At 39.7% G+C, this 15,510-nt stretch overlaps 2 protein-coding genes across 2 annotated transcripts in view; one reads left to right on the top strand and one right to left on the bottom strand.

Annotated features, from left to right (window-relative positions):
• Positions 1-8,229, bottom strand: part of LOC126412096 (Bloom syndrome protein homolog) — a 196,612-nt gene extending 188,383 nt beyond the window's left edge. The window contains exons 1-2 of the mRNA XM_050081515.1: positions 7,873-8,229; positions 7,662-7,783 (exon numbers count right to left, since the gene is read on the bottom strand). Coding sequence (XP_049937472.1) covers positions 7,662-7,783; positions 7,873-8,042 — 292 coding nt within the window. The 5' untranslated portion in view covers positions 8,043-8,229. The remainder of the gene's footprint in view (positions 1-7,661; positions 7,784-7,872) is intronic.
• A 1,341-nt stretch (positions 8,230-9,570) lies between these two features.
• The window catches only part of LOC126412098 (serine protease HTRA2, mitochondrial), a 58,666-nt gene continuing 52,726 nt past the window's right edge, over positions 9,571-15,510 (top strand). The window contains exon 1 of the mRNA XM_050081516.1: positions 9,571-10,035. Within this exon, the coding sequence (XP_049937473.1) occupies positions 9,635-10,035 (401 nt within the window). The 5' untranslated portion in view covers positions 9,571-9,634. The remainder of the gene's footprint in view (positions 10,036-15,510) is intronic.

Genomic DNA, 15,510 nt, shown 5'->3' with positions numbered 1-15,510 from the left:
GACATTATACAATTGTCTATGTCCATAATTACAGTCACAGTAAATAACTAACACTTTCTCTAGATTTTCCGTTGGGAAACTGCATCTCTTGTCTGTTAATACCATCTTATATGCTGAGAATGAGCATTCCACATCAACAGATGTCACTGGAGCATATTTAAATGACAATATTAGGCGCAATGGAACTGCACACTCATGTTAAGTTGATTTACCTAATAAGATGTCAGCCACTGTGCAGAGGGTGGTCAATCTTGGTGTTGTTGTTGTTGTTTTTTTTTCCACTAACCAATAGAACCTGGGACCAAGTTGATTTTTTTCTGTCACCTCTCCTATCAATTGCAGTCGATGATAGGGACCAAAAATGTGTAATGAGATTTTATGTATGGAATGTCGTTGGAAATTGTTGGATCCTTTAGAAGATGCATTTCTGAAGTAATGCTCACTGCCTCCTCCCACAATTTAAGAGCAACATTCTTAATGTCTTCCAAATGCTCACCGTAATATTCCAAGGCCTCTAGCCACGTTCCCCAGCGAGTAAGTATGGGTTCTGGTGGAAGTGGTATTTGGGAAGTTCCTCTTGAAATAACTGGATTCTTGAGAGTGCTTTAATAAAAACCTTTTTGATGGTTGAAACTAGCTTATTTACAAGTGGAAATTCGAGACTTATCATCTCAGCTACACGATTCATGGCATGGGCAAAACATGTGACATGGAGCAAGGCTGGGTAAAATACTTTCAACAATTTAACGGTAGCAGTTATGTCCGCGGCTGCATCAGTGTAGAGTACAAGTACTTTATTTTCATATCTAGACTATTGGGGAAAAGTAATTTGAGGGCTTTAATAGCATAGTGAGCAATTGTTTCCTGGTTAGTCTTTTTAGTTCCTTGCTGCAGATCAGATGACGTACGGAGCGATGCACCATAAGCAAAGAAACCATTGCGAGTGAGTTGGCTCTTTAATATCAAAAAGCCGAAAGACGCAAAATAAGAAATTTTAAAGTTTGTTTGGTAGTTAAAGGCTGCTCTCAGACAACATACATAGACAAAAAACGTTCTGACTGTAGTGAAATAGCTTCTTTAAGATATCCTCTGGCCCTTGCTGTAAAAGAAAATTTATTAACCCACCACATGCATCTGAAGTCCACATAGCTCAAAGGAGGACTGGAGGAAGAAACTTTGTGGTTCCGCCAGAGAAAGTCAACATGACTCCCCAAGAAAAGGATAAAATTTGGCATGAAAAGGCATGTGTATGGTCTTAAACACAGCAGATACTGTTGGAAATCAGCACTTACATACAGCATTAACAAAGATGGACATTGGGTTGCAGTGAAAAGAATATTTAGATATTTAAAAGAAACTGTTGATTACAAATTAAAATACTGTAAAACAGGATGGCTCTAAGCACTATGGGACTTAACATCTGAGGTCATCAGTCCCCTAGACTTAGAACTACTTAAACCTAACAAACCTAAGGACATCACACACATCCATGCCCAAGCCAAGATTCGAACCTGCAACCGTAGCAGCACCGCGGTTCTGGACTGAAGTGCCTAGAACCCCTCAGCCACAGCGGCCGGCTGTAAGACAGGAATCTAGAACGTTATAGTGGTAGCTGTTTCAAGTTGATGGGAGGATTAATACCTTGATCTTTCAAGAAACAAAGAATAGTGGCTTTGAGTATTGTTGAAGGTGAGTATATGGCATTGTCTTTCACCATACAAGAAGTGTCATGGTTAAGGACTCCAATGGATGAAATTGAGCCACATACAATTATTGGATATAGAGGATGCTCAATACAAATCGTCAGCATTGACCAATGACACAGGAAACATGCGGCAAATGCCATAACCATCTTGTTCAAAGACTTAATGCTGCAATTTTTATTATTCGAATAATATCTGAAGTAAGTCGTTGTTCGACACGAAAGTTAGTATACTTTGCTTATTTTCATTCGCTTATGTCATATGGTATTATATTTCGGGTAACTCTTCCACTCTTAAAGGGTATTTTTGGCTCAGAAACGGGCGGTTTGGGCAATAAGTAGTGTATAAGTTCACGAGCGCATATATATATATATAATGGAAGGAAACATTCCACGTGGGAAAAATTATATATAAAAACAAAGATGTGGTGACTTACCGAACAAAAGCGCTGGCAGGTCGATAGACACACAAACAAACACAAACATACACACAAAATTCAAGCTTTCGCAACAAACTGTTGCCTCATCAGGAAAGAGGGAAGGAGAGGGGAAGACGAAAGGAAGTGGGTTTTAAAGGAGAGGGTAAGGAGTCATTCCAATCCCGGGAGCGGAAAGACTTACCTTAGGGGGAAAAAAGGACAGGTATACACTCGCACACACGCACATATCCATCCACACATACAGACACAAGCAGACATATTTAAAGACAAAGAGTTTGGGCAGAGATGTCAGTCGAGGCAGAAGTGTAGAGGCAAAGAAGTTGTTGAAAGACAGGTGAGGTATGAGTGGCGGCAACTTGAAATTAGCGGAGATTGAGGCCTGGCGGATGACGAGAAGAGAGGATATACTGAAGGGCAAGTTCCCATCTCCGGAGTTCGGATAGGTTGGTGTTGGTGGGAAGTATCCAGATAACCCGGACGGTGTAACACTGTGCCAAGATGTGCTGGCCGTGCACCAAGGCATGTTTAGCCACAGGGTGATCCTCATTACCAACAAACACTGTCTGCCTGTGTCCATTCATGCGAATGGACAGTTTGTTGCTGGTCATTCCCAGATAGAATGCGTCACAGTGTAGGCAGGTCAGTTGGTAAATCACGTGGGTGCTTTCACACGTGGCTCTGCCTTTGATCGTGTACACCTTCCGGGTTACAGGACTGGAGTAGGTGGTGGTGGGAGGGTGCATGGGACAGGTTTTGCATCAGGGGCGGTTACAAGGATAGGAGCCAGAGGGTAGGGAAGGTCGTTTGGGGATTTCATAGGGATGAACTAACAGGTTACGAAGGTTAGGTGGACGGCGGAAAGACACTCTTGGCGGAGTGGGGAGGATTTCATGAAGGATGGATCTCATTTCAGGGCAGGATTTGAGGAAGTCGTATCCCTGCTGGAGAGCCACATTCAGAGTCTGGTCCAGTCCCGGAAAGTATCCTGTCACAAGTGGGGCACTTTTGTGGTTCTTCTGTGGGGGATTCTGGGTTTGAGGGGACGAGGAAGTGGCTCTGGTTATTTGCTTCTGTACCAGGTCGGGAGGGTAGTTGCGGGATGCGAAAGCTGTTTTCAGGTTGTTGGTGTAATGATTCAGGGATTCCGGACTGGAGCAGATTCGTTTGCCACAAAGACCTAGGCTGTAGGGAAGGGACCGTTTGATGTGGAATGGGTGGCAGCTGTCATAATGGAGGTACTGTTGCTTGTTGGTGGGTTTGATGTGGACGGACGTGTGAAGTTGGCCATTGGACAGGTGGAGGTCAACGTCAAGGAAAGTGGCATGGGATTTGGAGTAGGACCAAGTGAAACTGATGGAACCAAAGGAGTTGAGGTTGGAGAGGAAATTCTGGAGTTCTTCTTCACTGTGAGTCCAGATCATGAAGATGTCATCAATAAATCTGTACCAAACTTTGGGTTGGCAGACTTGGGTAACCAAGAAGGCTTCCTCTAAGCGACCCATGAATAGGTTGGCGTACGAGGGGGCCATCCTGGTACCCATGGCTGTTCCCTTTAATTGTTGGTATGTCTGGCCTTCAAAAGTGAAGAAGTTGTGGGTCAGGATGAAGCTGGCTAAGATGATGAGGAAAGAGGTTTTAGGTAGGGTGGCAGGTGATCGGCGTGAAAGGAAATGCTCCATCGCAGCGAGGCCCTGGACGTGCGGAATATTTGTGTATAAGGACGTGGCATCAATGGTTACAAGGATGGTTTCCGGGGGTAACAGATTGGGTAAGGATTCCAGGCGTTCAAGGAAGTGGTTGGTGTCCTTGATGAAGGATGGGAGACTGCATGTAATGGGTTGAAGGTGTTCATCCCTATGAAATCCCCAAACCACCTTCCCTACCCTCTGGCTCCTATCCTTGTAACCGCCCCCGATGCAAAACCTGTCCCATGCACCCTCCCACCACCACCTACTCTAGTCCTGTAACCCGGAAGGTGTACACGATCAAAGGCAGAGCCACGTGTGAAAGCACCCACGTGATTTACCAACTGACCTGCCTACACTGTGACGCATTCTATCTGGGAATGACCAGCAACAAACTGTCCATTCGCATGAATGGACACAGGCAGACAGTGTTTGTTGGTAATGAGGATCACCCTGTGGCTAAACATGCCTTGGTGCACGGCCAGCACATCTTGGCACAGTGTTACACCGTCCAGGTTATCTGGATACTTCCCACCAACACCAACCTATCCGAACTCCGGAGATGGGAACTTGCCCTTCAGTATATCCTCTCTTCTCGTCATCCGCCAGGCCTCAATCTCCGCTAATTTCAAGTTGCCGCCACTCATACCTCACCTGTCTTTCAACAACTTCTTTGCCTCTACACTTCTGCCTCGACTGACATCTCTGCCCAAACTCTTTGTCTTTAAATATGTCTGCTTGTGTCTGTATGTGTGGATGGATATGTGCGTGTGTGCGAGTGTATACCTGTCCTTTTTTCCCCCTAAGGTAAGTCTTTCCGCTCCCGGGATTGGAATGACTCCTTACCCTCTCCTTTAAAACCCACTTCCTTTCGTCTTCCCCTCTCCTTCCCTCTTTCCTGATGAGGCAACAGTTTGTTGCGAAAGCTTGAATTTTGTGTGTATGTTTGTGTTTGTTTGTGTGTCTATCGACCTGCCAGCGCTTTTGTTCGGTAAGTCACCACATCTTTGTTTTTTTATATATATATATATATATATATATATATATATATATATATATATATATATATATATATATTCTTTATTGTTGTTAACAATATCAGCTTATTCCTAAGAAGTAGCAGATTTCACTCAGTTAATACTCAACAGAAATCCAACCTGCATTTGGATCAGACTTCTGTAACTCTTTTGCAGAAAGATGTGCAGTACACTGTTGCATCAATTTTCAATAAGCTACCACAAGTATTCGAAAATCTTAGTAGTAATCCACGAGCTTTCAAATCAAAACTTAAGAGTTTTCTCGTGGGTCACTCCTTCTATTCTGTTGAGGAGTTCCTTGAAAAATTAAGCTGATTCTTATGTTATACTGTTGATTGTGTTTACTTAAATTTATGGCTTGACTTTTTTTGGGTTCATGAACATTTTATTTTTATCTGTTATTACTTTTATGTTGTAATTTCATGTACTGACACATTCCATGACATTGGAGATTTGGTCCTCAATTTGGTCCTACGGAACTTGACGTGTAAATAAAAAAGGAAAAATTTAAAACTACATGATGTTATTGGCATTTTTTTCCCCCAAATTGGCTAAGGTTCAGATCAGTCTGTCATCCGAATCAGGTTTTTTTATCATCACATTCCTGGGCTTCAACTAAAATCCAAAATGTCACCTTCCACCTAACCTAGACTTCAGCAAAGCTATAGATCAGTCTGTCACCACAAACAGTTTTTTAACTGTCACACTCATTGGCTTTGCCAACTAACAAACAAACGGTGGATATATGCACCAACAGGTTGTAGATTGTATTTTATTGATCCTGTTGTCTACATAGCAGCTTATGCATAAGACATTGGACAAGTCAAGTTATAAATATACAGTCTGAAAGTAATTTCAAGGCATACATATTTAAGCTTACAATAATACACTTTACACATAAGTATTTATATAACACATTTCATAAATATAAATATTCTTCAATGGAGTAGAAGCAGTGATGCTGTAAATATGACTTTAGAGATTTTCCAAATGTATTGACCTCAGTGATAGCTTTTATGTTTTCAGGAAGTTTGTTATAAAGCTTAACTCCCATGTGAAAAGTACCTTTTTGGCACAGTGCTGTGCTGATTTGAGTCATATGTAAGTTTCTGTTTTGTCTGGTAAAGTGCTCATGTATATCACAGTTTTTTTGTAGTCTCTGGTCCTTGCCTATTACATTTAATTTAAAGAACAAAAGGGTTTCCATAATGTATACACGTGGTAATGGGGGAATACCAGATTTCTTAAACAGGGGTTTACAAGAGTCTCTAGGCTTGCACCCAAACAAGATTCTAATGGCCCTTTTTTGTAGTTTAAAAGTGCTATTAGCTATTTTAGAGTTTCCCCAGAAGGTGACCCCATATCTAAGACGAGAATGAAAGTACGCATGATATGCATTCAATACTGTTTTCTCACTACAGCATGATTTTAATGAACAAAGAAGATAACATGTTTTGCTCAGTTCTGCATTGAGATATTCAATATGCTTATTCCATCTGATGTTACTCTGCAGCCACTGACATTACATCACTGGCCAAAGTTGACAACTCTTATCAAACATTCCTCTCAACCCCGATTATTGAGCCGATCAACATGTTTTTGTGACAATGCAGGAGCAACCAAGCTAGCTCACAACCAAATAAAAAGTGTAAAATCCAAGCACATTGATATAGTGCACCATTTAATTAGGTATCATCTAAAACAGAAGGATATTACTATAAACTATTTTTGTACAGAGGAAATGATTTCCGATTTATTGACCAAGCCACTCAGTAAAGACAAATTTCAGAAATTCGTAAAACTGTATCGTTTAACAACATAACATTTCATGTACTGTGCTCTGAGATGGTGCAGAGTTCAAAGATTATTGTGAGCACATGAAAATTTTGTTCAAAGGGAAGTCTTAGGATACTGTCTATAAAATATTTGTCATGTTGGGAGTGAGTTTATGTGAACAGATCTCTCTGTTTGTTATATGCATTCCCAGGCATCTATGCTAGATGTTCTGTGTTTGTACGCCTTTGTATAGTGCCAGAAACACATTAAATATAGTAACACGTACGTAATCAATCACAGTGTTTCTCTGTCAACATTATTTTATTGTGCAAATAAGTAATCCAAGATATATTCTATCTCTTTATGCATCACCTGTGAAGCTAACAAGCATTTAAACCAGTACCAATACACTGGGTGCCAGCTTTGTATCTATCTTGGCTACAATACTGTGTTTACCATGCTGTTCACATGTGCATACCTACATTCCTATTTTATTATTCATTACTATATCCACTCCTGCATTATCCCAATTTCATAATCCTGTACTGACCAGTCCAGAAAACCCATTTGTCTTGCCACTGTCCTTCACTAATTTCTACCAAGTCTACCTCTCTTATTACATTCTTTAACCTATGTACTCGGTTAAAGGATCTAATATTCCACACTCCAATCCACACCAGTTTAGTTCTTCCTGCTGACTACACCCTCCTGGTTTGAACAATGTAACAAATTTAAGCTGATTAATAAATGATAGGTTCCACTGTCAGCAAAAGATACATAACAAAGATACGGGCAATGCTGCAAAACTATTAATCACAAATTTTTCTGTTAAGTTTCGTAGGAAGGCAGGAACATACTGCCTTCTTCAACATGAATACACATTGGGATATCAAAACTGGGATTACACTGGTGGGCACTAGCTGTTATAGTTCCCCATTATAGTGTTTAAAGGGATACAAACTGTTGCCAGCCACTATAGGCTAATTCAGCATATATTTTCAACACAGAGACCCAAACTCACCTCTTGAAGTATTGTGCTTCTTCGGTGGAAGTTCAAACTCATCCTGTGATTCCCAGTCATCTGATGATTGTTCATTGATCGTGGTATGTGAAGAATCTTTGTTGGTCGTCACAACGTTGTTGCTAATATTTGAAACGTAAATTAATGTAATTACTACAAAAGTCTGACAGCTGTTGTTATCTTACAACCATAATACCGAAACTAAACTAACCTATTTGCGTAAGTCAGTAAGTCGTTGTCATCCTTCTTATGAGCTGGCAATTCATCACAGGAATCTGTTGATATCTTTTTAGAAAAATATGTGCCTAGTGTCGTCTGCGCTCTTTTCTGCTGCTCTGAAGTTATAGAACTCTTCTTTTTGAAAACAAACTTGCTACTCATTGCACAGTATTGATCGGAACATTTGAACTAGTGATGTCCAGAACGTAAACCACAACAAAACAGTGCATGTGATGTATATACATCAACAGAAATTGGCTTTAAAAGACACAAGTAGACGTACAAGCACGGACAACTCTCATACACTATTACACGCTGACACAACAGTGTTTCTGTTGTGTTGTGGAACCATACATGTCATCATAAACATCGTTGACTTTGAGCGCCGAAAACGAGAGCGCCTTTACTTGCACTTCTTTGGTCAGAGTGATAGTTTGTGGTCTGTTTATATTCTTCATAGTTCATTTGTTTACTTTGAATTTTTTGTATCAAAACATTGTCTGTATTCGCAGTTAAGATTATATTAAACCCCCTTTACACCGAAGCGGACACAAGAGAAGGCGCATGCGCAAATAACGCGCAGGGAATTCACTTGTATGCACCGTCATTGACTTGTACCAGCGAATAAACATTTATAAATGAGCTGACGGAAGAGAACTCACATCGAACCATGAGCTGTGAATGGCTTACAGCGCGTTAGTCGCGATTGACAGCAGAAACTTATAACGTGACGTATGAATGAAAGAATTTAGATATCTCAAGATCTGTATGTATATGTGAAATGCGTGGAGCTAGTCCACTTAACACTGTATTTGCGCTCCCAGCTTTCCTTAGCATTAGCCCAAAACCTTGCAAATATATCGGACGCTTTACCCTGGGTTCTTGTTATAACTGAGGAGCACACTTAAAAGCAGAATACTAATTATAAATGGCCAACATAACCTGAAGAAAGGCAATAATATAAATCCTGATAATTAACAACCGGAGACATTTACGTTAGTGACTGTTTCGCATTTCAAAAAATGATTCAAATAGCTCTGAGCACTATGGGACTTCACTGCTGTGGTCATCAGTCCCCTAGAACTTAGACCTACTTAAACCTAACTAACCTAAGGACATCACACACATCCATGCCCGAGGCAGGATTCGAACCTGCGACCGTAGCGTCGCGCGATTCCAGACTGTAGCGCCTAGAACCGCTCGGCCACTCCGGCCGGCTTTCGCATTTCAACAGCTTCTTTATGTGACATAGTGTCTGATCTGTTGTACACTCCACCGTTTGACGATGTCGCCTAAGTTCCGTTCCGTTCAGTTGACATGTGAATCGGATTTTACCGATTGTCCGCTAGGCGGGGAAACAACTTAGCAGTCGCATAGTAAGGCTATGCCAGAATGTTTATGAAAAACAATCTTCGTAGACTGCTTTTAATGAAATGCGCGCTTCCGACAATCAAGATATTTCTACTACACTCCTCGTGTAAGTGATGTAGAAGTTAGCTTTGCTTGTCCATTGTCATCTCGACACTGCAGACGACGCCAGCGTTCCCCGCGAACGTCAAAAACTTCCGAGAATCCTCCTAGACAACATTTGCGTTGTATTCCTTCCTCGTCTCTACGGCTTTCAATCAAATTGTCAACGTGTTTCGAAACAAAGATAATAGTCATTGACGACAAAAGAAAATCGCCAGAGTCTGCAGTCACTTGTGGTCAGTGATCTGTAGAAGTAGAAGGGATGGTTAACTTCACGTCGAACAATGTCTGTTGTAAAGTGTTTTATTAGAGTGTTTCCGTTCAGTCGGAAGATACGTCATTTAGTATCATATAATGCAAATGAACTGCTTCCAAATAATTCGAGTAACTGGAAAGTATCGGCATCATCGAACTTTCAACAAGACAGAGAGAGAAAAAACACCGTTCATAGTAGGAAGGGCCTGGTCTTGACAGCATGCGTTGGCATTGGACTGGGTTATGTATTTCGAACAAGTCGTCAGGATGTGGGAATTTTACCTTTTCCCTCAGTGTGTGCTGCAACTATAGATGACAGTGGCAGAGGAAAGGGAAAAATGACTCCACGATTTATGCATAATTTCATTGCTGATATTGTTGACCAGGTGGCACCATCGGTTGTGTACATTGAAGTGAAAGATAGTAGAAGGTACGTTTGTCTCGAAAATTTTAGTAGAAGGAGACATAAAATATATTGATAAGTCTGTCAAGGTAAGAAAAGTATTCAAATACGATAGTCTCAAGCATATCAATTGGTATAACATAATTGTTGGCTGTGTTTGTGTATTGCTGGAAACATGTTTATGTGACTTAAGAATGAAAGCATCACCTGTTTATCACTTAGGGAAATACAAATACCTCAGTGTACTTGTAGTAGCTTTCTTTACGATCCGTCTGCTGCGCATTCGTTGCGTAATTCTAAATGTTATACTTTCTGAAATGTGAATACGTTACTGAAATATCATCAAAAATTAACAAGGCTTACGTAAAATGAAATAATATACACATCTGCTTAATTTCTCTGCAGTCGATTGCGATGTCGTGAGACATTATTTCTACCGTACGTCGTAAGATTATTTGTACCATACTTCTGTAAGTTCCTTTCATGTTCGATGTTTCTGCTCCGTTACAAATTTACACTTGCCATATATAATCCAGAAATAGGTCCCATAATTATCAATTATTGGTTGGTACAAAATTAGCCAACGGCAACATCGTCTGCCCTTAATACACGGTGCCGTTAAGTGAAATTGTTACTGCTGTGGTCATGAGTGTTAGCTCCCCACCGTCTCCTGCAGTGAATTTTTGATATTAAAAGCCCCCAGAGAAAGTTGTTGTAACCGTAACCACACATTTTTTGCACACTAACTTAAGTTGCGTGCCAAAGAAAATTTTTTCTTTATTGAGCAACAAAAACAATATCCAATGCAAAATCTCACATCTCTGCTATGAAAGCTTCAAGCACTGTGAGACATAGTGAGTAGTTTTCCATTGCATTACACGTTACACCCCTCCCCAGGGGAAGTAGAAAGCCATCCGATAAATGTTGCTTAAAAAAGTGGTTATGCAGACCTGATTATCCCTGTCAATCAGAGGTGGTTTCAGAAACAGAAGCCAGTAATGTCTGCTCAGGTAGCAGGCAGAGGCACAAGGTTAGGCATTTGTAGAAATGGATATGCTGATTTAATTCTGTTTAGAGACATTGCTGCAGTCTTGTCATTTAATAACAAAGAGAGTATTCTGCCCTCTCTTCTCACCTGGTGTGGATCGGTGTATGGTGCCTGAAGTACTAGTTGGACAACATGTGCTCATAACAGCACACGCATACAGCTTTGCAAGTTCTGATGCATATGTGAAACAAAGTATGGAGATGGTTTGCGGGTGAATGAACAATGAAGTCACACAAATTTACAACAAAATGTAGTAGATTAACATCTGATGGATGTGTGGTAATCAGGTCGGCAAATTCACGTGGTATATGCAGTGATTCACCATAAACCATTTCAGCTGACAATACTTAGGGATCAATCTTATATCTATGTCTACCCCCATGAGCCTCCTTATGGAGGCTGCTCCTGGTATCACTGTCTTTTCTGCTCTGTTTTGTTCCATTCACAAATGGTTTGTGGGAAGAACATGCTTCATGTAATCTGTAATTTCACAGAGCTTTTGTTGTGATCATTTTATGAGATGTGTGTTGTGTGACTCTTCTGGGTTTGTGCACTCTAAATTTTAACAGTAAAACTTTGTAACACACAACCCCTCAAGAAAGAAAACAGAAAAAAACTGAAACAGAGAGAGAGAGCATCCATTAAGAGAATATTCTCCAACTAAAGGCTTGTTTGGTCATAATTAGAAAATTATTTAGCAGAGAAAAGACCTAAATTCTACTTTAAAGTCATTACAGTTCTGTATACAGACAAGTTGTTTATTTGAAATGTAAATGTTATTTAACTGTGTTTCTTATATGGCAAGAAGGGTTAAAACACAGTATTAATCAAATAAATTCTTGTGGCGGTAAATAATGCCATCACTAAATATAATGGCTCTTTTTATTTTCTGTGAGGCTAACTATGTAACATTTCATATGTTAATTATATATAGTTCTGTTTTATTGGGCTTTGTGGCTGTTTTGTAATGGGCTTTCCAAAAATGTTGGGTGTGGTTAAATTACAACCACCCTGGTTGAGAGTGTACGTAAACAATCCTGTGATGAAATGCACTGCTGCGCAGTGGATCTTCTGTGTCTCTTCCACTAAACCTGACCAGACTGATGAACAATACTCAAGACACAGTTGGACAAGTGTTTTGTAAGCCATTTCTTTTCTTGATAGATTGCATTTCTTTAATATACTACTAACAAAACTATATCTGAAATCTGCTTTTACTGCTATTTGTTTAATGTGGTCATTCTGCTTAGGTCACTCTGGATGGTTATTCCTAGGTATTTTGCAGTTGTTACTCTTTCCAGTGGTATGTCACCATAGTGGAAAGAAACAGCATGTATTTATGTGCAATATGCATTAGGGAAGCATCCAGTTCAACCTGTCTAGTTTGACCCATAATGTCATCAGTATGGCAGGAACATGTGCTTCCAGCATATACATAATGGCAACCATTTTGTCACTATGTACTCATACCAACAAATGCGAACGAAAATAGAGAGACACAAAAATGTCTGACTCCAACAATAAAATGAAACTAACAGGACAAACGTAGGTTTAGTGGAGGGACAAGCTAAATACATAGCAATACAAAACACCGCTCCACCCAAAACAGATATTACAAATTTTAAAAAAAGTCTGACCATGTGACATAATGCTGTAACAATAAAACCAGCAGGAATGATATGCACCAGCTAGTCGTATATAGCTTAAATGAAGCCCTCAATACCACAAAACCAACACATGCAACTCCAAAAAGTGTCATCAGACATTTCCATTTAAGTATATAGCTCAAATGCATCTCTCAGTATCTCTTGGCAAACCATTAATAGGAAAAACCAGAAACTTCACATACCCACATAACTCATGAAACACAACCGAATCCAAAAACCCCAACAGCTCGAAAACCCAGAAACCCCCATATTCTGAAATACCACACATATAAAAAACACACAGACACACACAAAACGATGAACACTAAAGTAATCAGGCCTAACAAAAATATCAGACACATAAATTAAAGACCTTAATAACTCACTGAATACAAAGCAAACACTTCCAAATCCACGTTAAAGCACTGACTACCCAGACTCGAGTAAGCCCCTGTCACCACAGTGATAACCAAGAGCCAAGTGACACGCAATACCACACGTTAAACTCAACACATCCACATAACCACCAGAGGATGCTATCAAATACAACAATGTGACATCTACAAACATGGACCAACTCAAAAACACCACACCATAGTGATTTCACACATCACCACCATTATGTCCCAGCTCAAAGCAGACAGCTGGTATCAGATGCTTCCACTTATGTATGTTCATAGTCAACTGCCAATCCCTCCACCAGTAGTCACTCCTCTCCAGGACTTCTTGCATTTCACTACAATCTTCTGACACTGAAATAGCTCTCTAGATATCATCATCATCTGCAAATAGCCTTATGGAGCTTTTAGCATTGTCCACTGAATCGTTATTATAAATTATAATAATGGTCCTAAAACTCTCCCTTGCAGTGTGCATGAAATTATATTTATAGTTGTCAATTTTGCTATTTTGTTCACTAAAAGACAGTTTAGACTATATCAAATGCCTTCCAGAAGGTAAGGAACACAGTATCAACTTGGGTACCTCCGTCTGTGGCACTCTGGATTTCGTGTACAAACAGAGTGAGCCGAGTTTCATATCTTTCGGTTTGCAGAACCCATATAGATTTTTGGAAGTGTAATATTCATCCTCCAAAACCATCATAAAGTGTATTGTGAACATGCTCTACCATTCTGCAACAGACTGATGTCAGTGGTGTAGGCCTATAATCATGATGTTTACCAGGAGACCCTTCTTGGAAATGGAAATGGCATGCTTTTTTCAAATTTATTGGGTACCTTTTTTTGCTTTACTTCAATAAAATATAGCCTAAATTAAAACCATTATCTCTGTGTCACTCATTTACTTTCTCACACAATGAATTTCAGGAGTCTACAACGTTATATTCAGGTCTATCAGTGGTTTACATCACAATTTTGTTTGTTGGATATAGCCACTTATCCATTTTGAACTTCATTTCACTATAAAGAATGTATAATTAGGAATTACTAATTAAAAAAAAAACTATTACTAAATGTTCCTCAGGAACAACCCTAAGTGTAATTACAAATACACCTTTTCAACATTAAATTGCCAAACAAGCAAGAACCAAGGACACAGACAGTCCAGAGATTGTAGTACAAATGTAGAAATATTGTCTCAGAAGTAGAAGAGCATTATCAACTTGCACTGCAAATCAGTGATACAGAAAACATGTATATAAATGTTTAAATTTTTACGACCTATTGCAGGAAAAGAGCTTACAAGCATATATTTGAGTTTATTTGTTACTGTATTGGTTTCATGATTTGGGGTTGTTCTCCGATTTAGGTCACTAAAGACTAGATATATAGTAAAAGATACTGTGTACTTTCTGATATGCACTAGAAGCTTGGCTTAAAAAGTTCATGGCCACTGTCTCATCTTTATCTTGAGTACATTTTTCTATGTTTTCTGTTGGGTACAAAATCACAAGTTGTTCTTAGATGTTCAATTTGTGACCTATATTTATTTTATAAGTATTATTTATCATTATCTGTGTTGTCAAAAGCATGTCCTTTGTCATTAATATCAGTAGCTATGGCAGATTCAATGGGATTGGTGTACCAAAACGCATTTTTGCGTTCAGAAGCTTCACCCAGTCTGACCTTCATAGTGTACTAGGCAGTCATTGCACTTTATCTTGTTGATGCCAGAGTTGAAAAATTTGTCTGTAATAGTTGTGTTGCAGTTATCACATATTTTATTGCCAGTGGGTAAAAGCTACTCTTACATTGTATGACCTCAATCCAGTAGCAATTTTCTCTGAAATGGCAACAGAGTAGGGAATGCACACTGTTCTGGTGTGGGTATGGTTGTTGTTTTTGTTTGTCTGTTCCTTCCCTTGTGTCTTTGACATTTTGTCATATGAGAGTGGGTTGAAAACTATTTGCAGCTGCTTTTATCTCACTGTTCTAATTTCAGTTTGAAGCATTTATTCCTCAGTGGCACTTTGTGTGCTCTGTATAATAGGGCCTGAATCTTTCACTCATTTGGAATTGCAGCAGGCTCTTGACTCATCACACAACACATCCCAAGGGCCAGATTCAGTTCATAATCAGATGTTGTTACTCAACGGCGGCTTATATTCGAAGTCTTTGGCTGTTTTTGGATAGGATGTGTTTTTCCTTTGTAATGGCGAGATAGTATTTCTCGCAACCTAAAATCAGGCAAAATCTCATATTCATCAGCAACTACTAACTGATTAACCTCACTGACATGCTTTTCAAACAGCTAGGGAAGGTGGTAGCCTGCCAATTATGCTGGGTTGTCAAATCACAAAGCCTTTTGGCCCCCATTCACCATAGTTTCTGTGGAGAATGATCCACA

Source organism: Schistocerca serialis, chromosome 7 (assembly GCF_023864345.2).
Source record: "Schistocerca serialis cubense isolate TAMUIC-IGC-003099 chromosome 7, iqSchSeri2.2, whole genome shotgun sequence".
Classification (NCBI taxonomy): domain Eukaryota; kingdom Metazoa; phylum Arthropoda; class Insecta; order Orthoptera; family Acrididae; genus Schistocerca; species Schistocerca serialis.
This window is presented reverse-complemented; position numbering and strand designations above follow the sequence as displayed.